A 17,126-nucleotide genomic window follows, 5' to 3' on the forward strand; every position below is an offset into this window, starting at 1 on the left:
GATCGAATCTGCTGCTTCATCTGCCAGTGTATGGGCACCATGATTCTAATTTAGCACATACAAAGACAGGTTACCTTTCCAATACATCTGCAGCTTGTCTGCTGTGTTTTGGTAGAAATCCTGAGTGAATTCAGACATCTCTTCGATATTTGACTCCTGTAGAAAGAATAAAAACAGCAGCAATTATCAGCATGTTTTAGCTGCCATTTCCAACCTTATAGGGAAACTACTTGCACAGAAACATACTGTTCTTCTTCCCCAACACTAAATGTTGTTTGGAGCATTTATTGGTTTAAGCCTGATACTGTAAACTCAATGTTGTTGTTGTAGATATTCCATATAACTCTGTCAACTTTACAAAATGTAAAGGACCATTTTTGCAAAAAATTGTAAAAGTAAAAATGCATGTGTATGCATATGTATTTAAAGTACAATTTCCCTAGTGTAAATGCACTATAAATTTATTTTTTCCAATGTCGCTGTAACTTAAAATAGGTTCTTGACTAGTCCAACTCCTCAAGGGGGATTCTCAGAATTTTCTTTACTTTCAAAAGTATTTCCATGAACAGATGTTGCTCAGTCCGACTACCTAAATAGTGTGCAAGTGATTAGGCAGGCTGGCATCTTTGTATAAATATTTTCCAGGGAGTGCCTTTGAAAACAATTAAGGAAATACCGAGAATCCCCCAAGAGAAGATGGACTAGTCCAAAATCTGTTGGAACTTAGTGCCTACTGTAAGTGACTACAACATAGGAGAACAGTAATTTATAGTGCATTTTACTTTGGGAGAAATGTATTGAACTTCTTACGGTGCCCATACAAGGTACAATTTTCTTCATCCAATCTTGCCGTTTCTATGTAGTATAAGGGTAAATTAAGTGAATATACTGAAAGGATAATTTAGGCAGTTCCTTTATATTACATAGAAATGGTAAGATTGGATGAAAAAAATTGTACCATGTATGGGCACCATAAGAAGTGTGTATTTTTCATTTGACAATTTTTCATGATGTAGCCCTTTAACCACTTTCCGACTCTCCACTGACCAGTTAAAGTGTACCTGAACTCTTGCACAGGACACAAGGAAAACATAACAGAAATGCACCCTGTATGTATTAAAAGAGTTTAGCCTGTGTAATTCCCCCTCATGTGTGTCTAATCACTAGTTGTAATTTGATCTCCCCCTGTGTCACAAGACTGCCTATGGCAGATAAGCTAATTTGAAAGTACAGGCTGTAAACAATAAACAGTAAACAATACGTCTGCTTCCATGAATCAGGAAATAGAAACTGTGCAGATTTATTTTAGGATTTGTATCAGCTGTAAGGCCTAATGCACACCAAAACCGCTAGCAGATCCACAAAACGCTAGCGGTTTTGGGTGCGGATGAGTGAGTTTAGTCCCAGTGCACACCGGGCGGATCTTGATGCAATCCGCCGGGTGTTCACCGGCCGCATCTGCATCAGCATCCTCGTGGCTAATGTATCTCTATGGGCTGATGCACACCGGCGGTTTGAGGTTTTAAGCAAACCGCAAACGTGCAGCAAGAGGCACGTTTGCGGCTTGGTAAAAACCTCAAACCGCCGGTGTGCACCAGCCCATAGAGATACATTAGCCACGCGGATTTTCAGGCGGATTCTGCCGGCAGATCCGCCCGGTGTGCACTGGGCCTAACAAATAAATGCTTTTTTGTTTTTTTTTCAAGGTTTTTATGCAGTTGTGCATCTTTTAGAGCAGAGAGGAGTTCTGAGTTCAGGTCCACTTTAAACCGGGTGCGCAAGGTCCTGTACTATCCTATTGTAGCTTCATACAGTATCTCTTAAAAGACTCTGTAACAAAATGTTCAGCCTTATTTCTTCTATCCTATAAGTTCCTATACCTGTTCTAATGTGGGCTGTCTTACTGCAGCCTTTCCTAGTTGCAGAGTGGCTCTATTATCTCTGTTAAATAATCTAATCTTTTTTCCTTTGATGGCTCTGTCGGCTGAGGCAGGAATGTGCTGCTCTACTGTGACAGGCATAAGCTATACACACCCTCTCCAAGCCCCCTGCAGGCTCTGTATGAGTCACAGACTGAGCTTCTCTCAGCCTATCACATGCTGGTTAGCAGCCAGGTCTTTTGTTTGTAAACACTGCCTAAAACTGGCAATTACAAGCCAGGATTGCAGCAGGAAGTGGCAGAAACAGCAAAGAGGGGCCCAGGAGAAAATCATGAATAGAATGGTATGCTTTTTATTGTAAGAATTTTAGAGTACAGATTCTCTTTAAAGCAGAGGTACTACATTTCGGAAACTGCTTCACTCACCTTCCTTTTCAGCACAGCCTCCACAAAGACTTTGCACAGCTTGTATACATCATGTCCTGCTTTATGGAAGGGCTTTAAAAACTCAATAAAATCCTTAGATACACGATCAGTCTCAACGCTGTACTGACGAGTCAGAGAAGGGCTGGGGGCTTTCGGCTCTTTCATATCTGTAGCCAATACAAGGGATACAGGTTTAAAGAAACTGTAGCCATTACGTTGCCATCAGCAAACTTAAAATAGCAGTATGTAGATGGGTAGATACTTTAGATGTTTAGAAACTAAGATGTATGTTGGTTATGAAGGCCAGTACTAAGAGGTAACAAGTTATGTTTCTAAGAACTGGAACTTACACTATTTCATCTAATGAACCCAAAAGCCCTCTGAGCTAGTAAGGTTTGTGTGACCCAGCGAGAATGTCCATAAGGAGTTCCATTAACGTGATTGGGTGGACAGCACCGTCGTAAACTTTTAGGTTTCAGATAGGTTGCAGTAATAATATGCCCACATTATTCAGCCAATTAGAATGCTTCTAGTTTTACACATTGCTGTGGTTGGAGATCTGTTCCCCATGGACTTTCTCGCTGGATAACCCGCTACTGAAAGCAAAGCAAATATGGAAGAGATCTTTGCTAGTTAACAACTCTAGCACGTGTCCAAAAAAGCAAGACCATAATGCAATAATGCATCTCTCCAGGACAGTGGGCTGACCAAAGCAAATCATTGTGTAGGCCTGTGTAGGTAAAACATATAAAGCTATTATAAAAAATAATGTATGTAATGTAAAAAATGTCCTATTGGCTATCCACTGAGTAATCATATGGCAAGTTCTTCTTACTTCAACAATAGGTAAAAAACAATGTAGTAATAAATACATAATAGCAACCTTTGGAGAACAGAGGCCACTTATCCAAGTCAGAGCAGCACTGAACCTCCAACAGAGTGTTTGCCAGGGAAAGTTTCAGTAGCATACTTTACCTTAGCTCATGAAGGCAATACCGAATAGGGAATGTCAGGTCTTGGTGGCACAGAGCTTTGAGTGTCACAAATACAGCCATGTGTGTATCTCTGATCTCCACCCTGTTTCTGAGAATCTGGCATTAGCGTTTTAAAAATCAGTGAGCAACCTATGGTGGTCAGCCTGGAAACATCTCTCCAGCATTTTAAATGAGCATTCACCAGATTACCAACAAGAATGAATTTTTGATCATTGCAATAAACTAATTTTTTTTTAAAGTCTATGGGCCGCATAAAACCCCCCAAAATGTATAGTTCTGTTTTTCAATGTGCGTATTTCAAAATGCTTGCTGCATATGTCTGTGAAATGCATCTAAAGCACACATAGGTCTCGTTTCATAAAGGGCTGTGCGATTAAAAAAAAATCATGATGGTAAAATACAGCATTTGGTATTTTAGACATTTTTTTGGCAATTCATAAAGATTTTCACAGGTGCGATAGAAGTTAGGCAATTTACCAAAGAAGACCTGTTCTCCCACTGAAGGCATTACAACAGTAAACGGCATTCCGGCATCCCTTTAGATGTTCATGTTAAATTCAGAGGGAGTAGAACAGTCTAAGGGCCCTTTTCCACCTGCAATCGCTAGCGTTCATGCTGAACGCTAGCGATTGCTGAATCGCAAAACCGGCGATTCCACCGACGTTTGCGGCCGCGATTTTGCTATGCTATGCACTGCATAGCAAAATCGCGGCAATTATCGCTCCGCCGCGCGTTCGCGTTCCCGACAAAAGCGAATCGCGGTAGTGGAAATGACCTACCGCGATTCCTATGTTAAAAAGCAAACCGTAGCGATTGTAAAATCGCTAGCGGTTTGCGGTTTTGCGATTTGCGCTGGTGGAAAAGGGCCCTATTTTTAGTCTTTTTTTAACATTTTATTTAACCATTTCAGCCCGCGGGTATTTTTCACTTTATGCATCAGAGCAATTTTCACTTCCCATTAATTCGCCAATAACTTTATCACTAATTATCACAATGAATTGATCTATATCTTGTTTTTTCCGCTACCAATTAGGCTTTCTTTGGGTGGTACATTTTGCTAAGAATTATTTTTTTTCTAAATGCATTTTAACAGGAAGTAAAAATAAATGAAATTGGTACTCACCTGGGGCTTTCTCCAGCCCACTGTAGGTCGGGAGGTCCCTCGGCATCCTCTTGGCTCTTCTCCCGGTCCCTCTGCCGCATACCGCACCCACGACACCCGGGGCGGGTGTCAGGCTTCTTCTTCCTGATCGGTGAGGCTGCGTGTCATCACAGTGGCCGGCGTGACAGTACTGCGCATGCGCGAAACCACCGTGCATGCGCAGTACTGTCACGGCAGCCACCATGATGACGCGCAGCTCGCGGCGTAATGACGAAGAGCGTCCCCGTTCAGAAAGTGGGATCCGGACACCCAGCGCGGGTGTCCCCGGTGCCGTATGCGGCAGAGGGACCGGGAAAAGAGCCAGGAGGATGCCAAGGGACCTCCTGACCTACGGTGGGCTGGATAAAGCCCCAGGTGAGTACCAATTTCATTTTTACTCCTCAGAATCCCTTTAAGAAAAAAAAAATTGAAAAAATGCATTATTTCTCAGTTTTCGGCTTACAATTTAAAATTGTTTGCAATATACCCTCTTCACATGTATATTAAAAAAATGGGTTTATTTTATTAAAAATGTATATAGATGTAGTTTTACTATTTGGCCACAAGATGGCTACAGTGAGATTCTTTTTAGCCCTGGAAACGAAGTGCTCACTTCCAGGAAGCATATAGAGGACTGGAACCTTTTTTTTTTGTCAGAAAGACCGCGGCCTCTGATAAGAAGCCGTCGGTTTTCCTGCCGGGTACCTAGATCAATGAAAGGGAACTATGTTCCCATTCATTGATCTCCGGGCAGCACAGGCACGCGTAGGAGCGTGCACCAGCTCTCCAGGAGCCACCTGGACGTGACAATCACGTCCAGGCGGTATAAATAGTTAATATCCTGTGTTTGGATGAACTCTCAAGAAACATAAGACAGGCCATGCTTAGAGGATTTCGCCACTTGCTCCTCCTCATCTTCAAACAGGAATCTAAAGGGTTAAATGTCTGAACGGCAGCAGTAGAAATCTTTTTTGTGCCGTCTCTCTCCTCCACTGCATGGGGGGTAGAGAAGCTTGACCCTCCCAAGAACATGTTGCAGCCTATGACAGGGACTTGCAGGAGACAGAGGCTGTTCCTATTGGATCTCTGCTCCTGTCAGTCATGGGCTGTCACACCATGAAGGCATGTGGAAGCTGTTTTTCACCACATCAATGCTGCCAGTAATTACGGAACACGTTATTTGACTTTACCACATGCTGTAATCTTTATGAATTGGACATGCGTTGGAGGTATTTACCGCACAAGTCAGTTATTTACCTCACACTGCTCAGTAATTTCAGCTTGCCATGTGGTAACGGCCTTTATGAATTTACATCTTCTTAAAGGGATACTGTAGGGGGGTTGGGGGAAAATGAGTTGAACTTACCCAGGGCTTCTAATGGTCCCCCCGCAGACATCCTGTGCCCGCGCAGCCAGTCACCGATGCTCCGGCCCCGCCTCCGGTTCACTTTTGGAATTTCAGACTTTAAAGAGTAACTGTCAGGCTGCAGAAGTTAATTTAAACCTCTATTCTCCTGTGTTAAACAGTTTAGACGGAAGCCAAAAAGGCAATAGTGAAGATAAAAATCTCTCTTACATTTGATGTGTGCTTATCAGCAAAGCTGTTAGACCCAAGAGGACGCAAGCCGCATACCATACTGCAAAGCATTCTGGGGCCCTCCCCTCGGCTGCTAAGGAGAAGTTACGGGATCAAGTTTCAGCAGCTTGTAACTCAGTCCAGCGCACAGCACTGAAAAATCTCCGGGCAGAGTACACTGCAGGAGTCCGCTATTGTTCCTAGCCACATGGCTAATTAATATTCACTGCACACTAGTGTTATTCAGTACGAGCTTTTCTGTGATCAGGAAGCAGGCAGGACATGACGACACATTTGGCTTCATAGGAGACAGACAAACATGGAACCTGCCATGAGCTGTCAGGAGCATCAATCTATGCATATACTATATACAAATTCTGTGAAGTACAAACGTGGACAGTGAAATGCATATGTAATGTAAGTACAGCCAATCTTTAGCTACTGATATATGTGTTTATTTTCTCCGAGACCTTATACCTAACAGCTCCTCTTTAAGGTCTGAAAACCACTGCGCCTGTGTTGCGGTGTCCTCCATCCCGCTGATGTCACCAGGAGCGTGCTGCGCAGGCCCAGTATGGCCTGTGCCAGCGCAGTACACTCCTGGTGACATCAGCGGGAACGAGGACATGGCAACGCAGGCGCAGTGGTTTTCAGACTTTAAAGTCTGAAATTCCAGAAGTGAACCGGAGGCGGGCCCGGAGCATCGGTGACTGGCTGCGCAGGCACAGGATGTCTGCGGGGAACCATTAGAAGCCCTGGGTAAGTTCAACTCATTTTCCCCCGACCCCCTACAGTATCCCTTTAAATGCTCAGTAAAATCAGCAGTTTTCTGCATTACTGCATGCAGTAATGTTTTATGAATCAAGTCCATAATTATTTCAATGGAGTTGCAGAAGATGTGCATTTATTTACATGCATATTTACTAAAATCTAATATCCATGCAGATCACATAGAATAGTGTGAACAAGTCCTTTGATAAAACCAAGCTAATTGTAGTGCCTCAAAGTGGACAGGTACCTACCTTTATACAGGTGCAACAATCCTTATGTGCACCCAAGCAAAAAAGTTTCCAGGGGGCTCGACTTTGTTATAACGCTGGCCCTGCCTTACGATTTTTAAAAACGCTAGTGCTATTTTAGTCTATGGCAGTGTTCACACTTGAGCGATTAGCGATAATTGCGGGCATTCCGCAATTATCACTAATCGCAAACGTGTTACATGCAGCATTTTTCCGGCAATTTTGGAGCGATCGTAATTAGCATATATAGAAACGCTAATCGCAATCGCTCCAAAAACGGGAATTTGTACAGTACTTGTACTAATCACTAATGGCTACCGATTTTAGGTGTGAAGAAGCCCTCAGGCCTCTTTTCCATCAGCAGCTGAAGGCGGTGAATTCATCGCCTGTCAGTCGCTCCCATTCCACCGGCTGGGCACCTGCTGGCGCTCGGCGCAGGCGGTGGACACGTGGCCACCCCCAAGAAATTGCACAGTGCTCAGACATGAGATGGATAATTGCAGCCTGGTAACACTGTCGAGCATAAAATGTGACATTCCCGGCATTAACCTATTTTGGTTCCTGGACGTAGAAACTACGTCCAGGAACCATGCGCGCTACCGCGCGCTCCCGGCCGCGGATTCGGTAGCCAGGCAATCAGTGAATCGGGCTACGGTGCCCGATCACTGATTCCTCTCCCCCGCTGAAAAAGCGACAGCTTCTCTCGGAAGCTGCGCCTTTTCTGGCTGTTCCCTCCCCGATGTTTCACTCTAAGCGTGTGAGTGACGTCATGTAAACAAACTCATGGCCGCCATCTTGTGGCCAAAAAGTAATACTACGACGGAAAATGAAAAAAAATGAAAATCAACGCACATTTACATTACAAACCTATTGTTTACCTCCCACCCTCCCAAAGCTACCTAAATAAAATGTTTACTATAAAAAAAACAAAAAACATTACAATAAAAAAAAAAAAAAACATGTAAATATTTACCTAAGGGTCTAAACTTTTTAAATATCAATGTAAAGATGAAATATTTCTATATTTTTTTTATTTTAAACTTGTAAATAGTGATAGATGCAAAACGGAAAAAATGCACCTTTATTTCCAAATAAAATATTGTCGCCATACATTGTGATAGGGACATAATTTTAACGGTGTAATACCTGGGACATATGGGCAAATACAATACGTGAGTTTTAATTATGGAGGCATGTATTATTTTAAAACTATAATGGCTGAAAACTGAGAAATAATGAATTTTTCCATTTTTTTCTTATTCTTCCTGTTAAAATGCATTTACAGTAAAGTGGCTCTTAGCAAAATGTATCCCCCAAAGAAAGCCTAATTGGTGGCAGAAAAAACAAGATATAGATCAGTTCATTGTGATAAGTAGTGATAAAGTTATAGGCTAATGAATGGGAGGTGAACATTTCTCACGTGAAAACGACGGAACCTGAGTGGGTTCGGCTGCATGTAAATTGCAGAGTTGACGTATTGACGTTTGTAGCCGGCAGCATGAACTGCTCGACAAACAAGTAGTTAATCCGTCAGTGGAAAAGAGGCCTAAGTAAGCATCTCATATAGCAACATTGCATCTCTGTAAAGTCCACTGTCACAATGTGGGAGGCAGCGACGGGCAGGCCAGAGTTTACCTGGAGCAAACATGGGAACATCTAGAAAGTGTGAACCCAAATCCAGAGGGAAGCTGATGATCTAAGAATGTGTGCAACTATTTCTTTATTTTAGGTTTTGTAAAAAGTGCAACTTTTTAAACAAAATTTGGGGATAAATGTAAAAGAACATTCTATACATATAGGGAAGAATGGTCCAATATACACACACAAGCAATGTATGGAAACAGCACTATTGGAACAAATGCGTCGTGTTTTCCTGTGCATTTAAAGGGATACTGTAGGGGGTCGGGGGAAAATGAGTTGAATTTACCCGGGGCTTCTAATGGTCCCCCACAGACATCCTGTGCCCGCACAGCCACTCACCGATGCTCCGGCCCCGCCTCCGGTTCACTTCTGGAATTTCAGACTTTAAAGTCTGAAAACCACTGCGCCTGCGTTGCCGTGTCCTTGCTCCCGCTGATGTCACCAGGAGCGTACTGCGCAGGCCCAGTATTGTCTGTACCTGCGCAGTACACTACTGGTGACGTTAGCGGGAGCGAGGACACGGCAATGCAGGCGCAGTGGTTTTCAGACTTTAAAGTCTGAAATTCCAGAAGTGAACCGGAGGCGGGGCCAGAGCATCGGTGAGTGGCTGCGCGGGCACAGGATGTCTGCGGGGGACCATTAGAAGCCCCAGGTAAGTTCAACTCATTTTCCTCCAACCCCCCTACAGTATTCCTTTAACATCCTTAACATTTGTGAGAAACTAACATTACTACAGAAAGGAACAAAATGGCATAAATGTAAAAAGTGAACAGTGAAGCTGAACATACACAGAAAGCATTAAGCACCCACCTCTTAGCTTGTCATAAAGCGCTGGCAAACCAGCAGAGGCAGAATGATGTTACATTTGACAATGTGCGCATTTGAAAACATACACAATGGTTAGAACAAATAAATGGTTAAAGAGAGAAAAGAACAAATTAAAGCAGACGATGGGAACAATAAGACGTATGGAAAGGCACATGCAACAGATACGGTACACAGTAAAGAGACAAAAATACTCCTAACAATTGTAATGCTGGGAATACACAATGGGAGTTTTCAGCAGATTTACTGTCTGATTCATTTTCCGATCCATTTTTGGATCGTATTTCCGATCGATTTCCATTCACTTCTATGAGAAATCGATCAGAAAAACGATAGAACATCATCTATCTGGCAAGTGTTCTCCCGAGGCTCTTTTAGCCGGGTGCTCCACCCAGCTAATTTTGGGGAGCACCCGGCTGTCATCAGTTCACCTCCTCATCCTCTTCCTAAGCTGTAAGCAGAGTTGCATACAAAGGCACTTCCCCTGCATCCTCCCGTCGTGGCCTGCCCGGCTACCTTTTCATGCCATCTGGCTGGAAAAAAAAATCTAGGGAGAACACTAAAGGCTCGTACACACGCCGTACTAAAGGCAACGACGGGTCCGTCGTCACCTCCCGTTGGGCGGGTTTTCAGCAGACCGTACAGTACAGGGCTGGGCGGATCGTTCAGAAACAGCCTTATCAGTCCGCCGACAGACTGTACACACGCTGTAGTGTCTGCTGAAAACCCGCCCAGCGGGAGGTGACGACGGACCAGTCGTTGCCTTTAGTACGGCGTGTGTACGAGCCTTAAGTATATAATAGGTAATGGTATAGGTATCCCAGGATGCTCTCATGGACTGATGGACAATTGATCAGAGAGGTTTAAAAATTGTGTACAACCACGCTTCTCTCCCTGATAGCAGAGATCAGTGGAAGGGACCTGCTGGTCCTCAGATACAAACACTAAACATCAGAGAAGCATGTCTGTGAATCAGCTGGGCAAGCGACAAACTCTTTTTGAAAGCAGATTTCCTGCCATCTTTATTGTATGTACAGTATAGGAAACAATGATCTGGACAAAAACTTTTCCACAAGCTGATGCTGTGCAAACAAACACACTCTCATACAATCTTATTACAGGCAAGTGTGGATTCAAGTCCTTACTAGTGACCTATCAGCTGATAGTGATGGCCTAACATCAACATTTCGTGTTCGCAAATTTTACTACAAAAATTTGCAAACCAATCATTCATGGCAAACTCCAAAGACTTTTAAGAGTCTGAAGCAAATATTTTTTTCTCTTTTTATTGTGCAGCCATCTTCAGCATTAAATTAAATTCCAAGCTGATTTGCTGCATTCCCGTGGCAGAATGAATTATTTATGCCCCTGAAATAGCCCAGCAAAGTTCCAGGTCACAGATTTTGCTGCCATGAAGAGGCAGAGCTGTGCGCAGTAGCGCTGCCTCTTTTCCAATCAATCTCCGTCCCTCCCTGCCCCTCTTAGTAAAAGAAGACTGAGAAGGGCGGGGAGCGGCGGAGATTGACTGGAGAAGAGGCTGAGTTACTGCGCACAGCTCTGCCTATTCTAGGAAGCAAATTGTTGCAATCTTGGACAGTATTTATGGCATTTCAGGGGGAAAAGATACTCATTCTGGCACGGGGATGCGGCAAAACAACTTGGATTTGACTGCTGAAGATGGCCGCACATTAAAAAAAAAAAAGGTAAAAAATTCAGCTTCAGACTCTTTAATGGGCAGGCGAACATCTAAAAAAACTTTCAGGACATCTCTGTAGCCACAATTTCTTTTAAAAAAAAAGTGTACTAAAACGGGTGGAGGAGGATCAAGTGCAAAATAGTCACCAAAAAATACGTATTGCATGATGTCAAAATCGATCCAAATCAGTAGCAACTACCCCTTTTTTGGACATTTCCAAAAGTTCAACAAACCTAGAAAATAAAGATCTTGCTAATCATTTCTACCTAAAGCACCTTCTGGAAGGGGACATGGCTAGGCTGCCACTTATCTTCCCTCCACTTCAGGTGTACGGAGGAAGGGGGCTGGTGGATGGCTAGGTGTTGCCTGAAGAGGAGGGCATGTATCCATACATACTTTTGTATTTGACAGACCAGTAACCATACACTGATTCTGGATTCATTGTTCCAACATGTGTCTCTAGAGACTATTTTTTGTTTAGCAGCAGAGATTTGATAGAGGTCCTTAACTGAAAGAAATAACCATCTCCAGGCTGACAAAAACACTGACAAGTATTCAAGAACTACATATTTGATTTTACAAGATGCAGTGAGGCAGGGAATAGCAGTGCACATTCTAGAACACACACACAAGAGGCACACTGAAAAGGAAACATAATATAGGACCCTGGGAGAATGCAGCTTTAAGAATTTTAAACTATCGGGTGACATGATTCTGTTTCTATAAACCCCAGCATGTCCTAAGTATGCTAAGGAATAAAACATTTGGGAAATATGGAGGAAAGTTGAATTAAAGCTACAAAACACGCAGAGCTGTTGCCTACTACTACCTAGTTTTCAGTGAAACAGGACTTTCCAGATTCACATTAAAGCAGCTGGTGCAAAAAACACAAACTCTGAGCACCTCTCAGCTCTTCATAATGCATGAGAACATGTTCTGCACCTAATGCCAATCACGGGTGTCCCAGAGGTGCTTCATACAGAACTCATATCAGTTCTGTGGAGGCTACTATAGTTGAGATAACTCCAATTTCTACAGAGTCTTTAAATGCTAACAAACAAAAAAAAAAGTTTTCCCTCTTTAAAAATAATGATACCTTTAAATGCTAAGAAAAACTTCATAATGCAAAGTTTCAAGGATGTAGGTCCTTTCTTCTGGCATATTTACACATAGCCAGGAGAAGGAGAACAGACCTTTGAAAGCATGCATGATACAGGCAGTCCCCGACTTGACCCACTAAAGTATTTTTTTTTAAAAGACCTTGTAGGTTTTGAGGGAGAGAAGATTCTGGATCCCAAACAGATCTCCCCTTTCCTCCTCAGAAGAGGGGATCCAAAGCTAGAACCCCCCCCCCCCATATCTCCTTGTCAGTGCAGAAGCAGCTCTCCGCTCTTCCTCAGATGTAAATAGGCAAGCCCGATCAGGTATCAGGTCTGCTCTACTGTGCAGGTGTAGTAGAGTGGACTCAATCAGGCTTGACTTTTTTTGCACGAGCGAAGAGCCGCTACTGCACGTGCGGAGCAGCTCCTGACAATATTATGGTGCGAGACTGCTCATGGGACGGCAGGAAAAGGCTCATTAGGATCCAGAGGCTTCCCCCTCCCAAGGCAAGTACCTCCCAGGAGCACTTTTTCATACAGGTTTACTTTAACTGGGGACTACCTGTAATTATCCTTTTGTTCTTAGCAATTAAGTGGTACAGTTTTTCTCTTATCAAAAGTGAAAAGAAATTTTTGACCACAAAGAAGCTATAATCAAATCTAGCGTAAATAGGAGCATTGCTGCTTTAATATGGAGGAAAAAAAGGTGCCACATAACGCAGACACACTCCAGTCTAGAGGAGAGAAGGCAAGGATATACTCAAGCAAGCAGACAGCACTGGCCAAGCTGTGTTACCTTCAGCAGCAGGGGAGGCCAGCTCCCAGGGAGGGACAAAAAGACCCCTCAGGTCCCTGAAAATATCAGCGCTGCGCTCCCTCCCGCCTGCCTGCACCGCCTTAAGAGACTTCTCCTCAGCATCTGGTGAAATTCAGCAGCAAATCAGCCAGCCAAATCGGTTAAATTAAAAAGGGGAGAAATTAAGGTAAATAAAAAAACACTTCAAAACAAAATCAAAACAAAATTTTAAACTGAATGAATGTAAACATGAAAAGGAAACATATACAGTAAAATACCAAGGGACTGATTTACTAAGGATCATGGGGGGGGCCAAGAACATAGGTCATCATAAGAGATCCTGAAAAATAGGTCTGGATTACTTATAAACAGTATAAGGCTTCCCTTGCTAGCCTGCTACATGCCAGATCACAGCACAGGGATGTGGAAAGATCTATGAATCTGTGGTTGGGCAATTATAGTAGATGTGCACATGCCCCCAGCAGACCAAGGTGAACTAACAATGCCTTAGTAAATCCGGTCCTCAGCATTAATTCAAAGGGTTTATCCTTGTGCCTGCCTTTCTACAATGTTCAATAAAAAAACAAAATCTGCCATTTAGGTTTTAAAATGAAAATCTGCAATTTACAAAAGGTAGAATTGCATTTTGGAAGCAATACCCCAGTATACATACATATATTTTGCTCGTCACCAGTACAAAACACTTTATATGGTCCGGGAAAGGGTATTTTAACCACTTGAGGACAACAGTCTTTTCGCCCCTTAAGGACAAGAGCCTTTTTTTCCATTCAGACCACTGCAGCTTTCACGGTTTATTGCTCGCTCATACAACCTACCACCTAAATGAATTTTACCTCCTTTTCTTGCCACTAATACAACTTTCTTTTGGTGCTATTTGATTGCTGCTGCGAGTTTTAGTTTTCATTATATTCATAAAAAAAGATATTAATTTTGTCAAAAAAAAATGATTTTTTTTTTACTTTCTGTGCTGACATTTTTCAAATAAAGTAACATTTCTGTATACATTTTTGTCCAAATGTATTGTGCTACATGTCTTTGATTAAAAAAAAAAAACATTCAGTGTATATTCATTGGTTTGGGTAAAAGTTATAGCGTTTACAAACTATGGTGCCAAAAGTGAATTTTCCCATTTTGAAGCATCTCTGACTTTTCTGAGCACCGGTCATATTTCATGAGGTGCTAAAATTCCAGGATAGTATAAATACCCCCCAAATGACCCCATTTGGAAAGAAGACATCCCAAAGTATTCACTGAGAGGCATGGTGAGTTCATAGAAGATTTTATTTTTTGTCACAAGTTAGTGGAAAATGACACTTTGTGACAAAAAAAACAAAAAACAAAAAAAACTTTCCATTTCTGCTAACTTGTGACAAAAAAAAAAAAAAATGAAATCTGCCACGGACTCACTGTGCCCCTCTCTGAATATTTTGGGGTGTCTACTTTCCAAAATGGGGTGATTTGTGGGGTGTGTTTACTGTCCTGGCATTTTGGGGGGTGCCTAATTGTAAGCACCACTGTAAAGCCTAAAGGTGCTCATTGGACTTTGGGCCCCTTAGGGCAGTTAGGCTGCAAAAAATTGCCACACGTGGTATTGCCGTACTCAGGAGAAGTAGTATAATGTGTTTTGGGGTGTATTTTTACACATACCCATGCTGGGTGGGAGAAATCTCTGTAAATGACAATTTTTTGATTTTTTTTTTTACACACAATTGTCCATTTACAGAGATATTTCTCCCACTCAGCATGGGTATGTGTAAAAATACGCCGCAAAACACATTATACTACTTCTCCTGAGTACAGCGATACCACATGTGTGGCACTTTTTTGCACCCTAACTGCGCTAAGGGGCCCAAAGTCCAATGAGAACCTTTAGGTTTTCACAGGTCATTTTGAGACATTTGGTTTCAAGACTACTCCTCACGGTTCAGGGCCCCTAAAATGCCAGGGCAGTATAGGAACCCCACAAATGACCCCATTTAAGAAAGAAGACACCCCAAGGTATTCCATTAGGAGTATGGTGAGTTCATAGAAGATTTTATTTTTGTCACAAGTTAGCGGAAATTGATTTTTATTGTTTTTTTTCACAAAGTATCATTTTCCGCTAACTTGTGACAAACAATAAATTCTATGAACTCACCATACTCCTAACGGAATACCTTTGGGTGTCTTCTTTCTAAAATGGGGTCATTTGTGGGGTTCCTATACTGCTCTGGCATTTTAGGGGCCCTAAACCGTGAGGAGTAGTCTTGAAACCAAATGTCGCAAAATGACCTGTGAAATCCTCATTGGACTTTGGGCCCCTTAGCGCACTTAGGGTGCAAAAAAGTGCCACACGTCGTACCGCCGTACTCAGAAGAAGTAGTATAATGTGTTTTGGGGTGTATTTTTACACATACCCATGCTGGGTGGGAGAAATCTCTGTAAATGACAATTTTTTGATCTTTTTTTACACACAATTGTCCATTTACAGAGATATTTCTCCCACTCAGCATGGGTATGTGTAAAAATACGCCGCAAAACACATTATACTACTTCTCCTGAGTACAGCGATACCACATGTGTGGCACTTTTTTGCACCCTAACTGCGCTAAGGGGCCCAAAGTCCAATGAGAACCTTTAGGTTTTCACAGGTCATTTTGAGACATTTGGTTTCAAGACTACTCCTCACGGTTCAGGGCCCCTAAAATGCCAGGGCAGTATAGGAACCCCACAAATGACCCCATTTAAGAAAGAAGACACCCCAAGGTATTCCATTAGGAGTATGGTGAGTTCATAGAAGATTTTATTTTTGTCACAAGTTAGCGGAAATTGATTTTTATTGTTTTTTTTCACAAAGTATCATTTTCCGCTAACTTGTGACAAACAATAAATTCTATGAACTCACTATACTCCTAACGGAATACCTTTGGGTGTCTTCTTTCTAAAATAGGGTCATTTGTGGGGTTCCTATACTGCTCTGGCATTTTAGGGGCCCTGAACCGTGAGGAGTAGTCTTGAAACCAAATGTCGCAAAATGACCTGTGAAATCCTCATTGGACTTTGGGCCCCTTAGCGCACTTAGGGTGCAAAAAAGTGCCACACGTGGTACCGCCGTACTCAGGAGAAGTAGTATAATGTGTTTTGGGGTGTATTTTTACATATACCCATGCTGGGTGGGAGAAATATCTCTGTAAATGACAATTTTTTTATTTTTGTTTACACACAATTGACCATTTACAGAGAGATTTCTCCCACCCAGCATGGATACGTGCAAAAATACACCCCAAAACACATTATACTACTTCTCTTGAGTACGCCGATACCACATGTGACACTTTTTTGCAGCCTAGGTGCGCTAAGGGGCCCAACGTCCTATTCACAGGTCATTTTGAAGCATTTGTTTACTAGACTACTCCTCACGGTTTAGGGCCCCTAAAATGCCAGGGCAGTATAGGAACCCCACAAGTGACCCCATTTTAGAAAGAAGACACCCCAAGGTATTCTGTTAGGAGTATGGTGAGTTCATAGAAGATTTTTTTTTTTTGGCACAAGTTAGCGGAAATTGACACTTTGTGAAAAAAAAAACATAAAAATCAATTTCCGCTAACTTGTGACAAAAAAATAAATTCTATGAACTCGTCATACACCTAGCGGAATACCTTGGGGTGTCTTCTTTCTAAAATGGGGTCACTTGTGGGGTTCCTATACTGCCCTGGAATTTTACGGGCCCAAAACCGTGAGTAGTCTGGAAACCAAATGTCTCAAAATGACTGTTCAGGGGTATAAGCATCTGCAAATTTTGATGACAGGTGGTCTATGAGGGGGCAAATTTTGTGGAACCAGTCATAAGCAGGGTGACCTCTTAGATGACAGGTTGTATTGGGCCTGATCTGATGCATAGGAGTGCTAAGGGGGTGACAGGAGGTGATTGATGGGTGTCTCAGGGGGTGGTTAGAGCGGAAAATAGATGCAATCAATGCACTGGGGAGGTGATCGGAAGGGGGTCTGAGGGTTTGGCCAAGTGATCAGGAG

General features: G+C 42.6%; 1 protein-coding gene across 3 annotated transcripts in view; it reads right to left on the reverse strand.

Annotated features, from left to right (window-relative positions):
- RABGEF1 (RAB guanine nucleotide exchange factor 1) overlaps positions 1-17,126 on the reverse strand; it is an 86,363-nt gene that overhangs the window by 27,098 nt on the left and 42,139 nt on the right. For 2 of the 3 annotated variants that reach the window (XM_068270173.1, XM_068270172.1), the window contains exons 4-6: positions 13,095-13,217; positions 2,306-2,472; positions 75-156 (exon numbers count right to left, since the gene is read on the reverse strand). In XM_068270173.1, coding sequence (XP_068126274.1) covers positions 75-156; positions 2,306-2,472; positions 13,095-13,217 — 372 coding nt within the window. The remainder of the gene's footprint in view (positions 1-74; positions 157-2,305; positions 2,473-13,094; positions 13,218-17,126) is intronic. The other variant, XM_068270174.1, reaches the window with a different exon arrangement.

The sequence above is a fragment of the Hyperolius riggenbachi genome, chromosome 2, assembly GCF_040937935.1.
Source record: "Hyperolius riggenbachi isolate aHypRig1 chromosome 2, aHypRig1.pri, whole genome shotgun sequence".
Taxonomy (NCBI): domain Eukaryota; kingdom Metazoa; phylum Chordata; class Amphibia; order Anura; family Hyperoliidae; genus Hyperolius; species Hyperolius riggenbachi.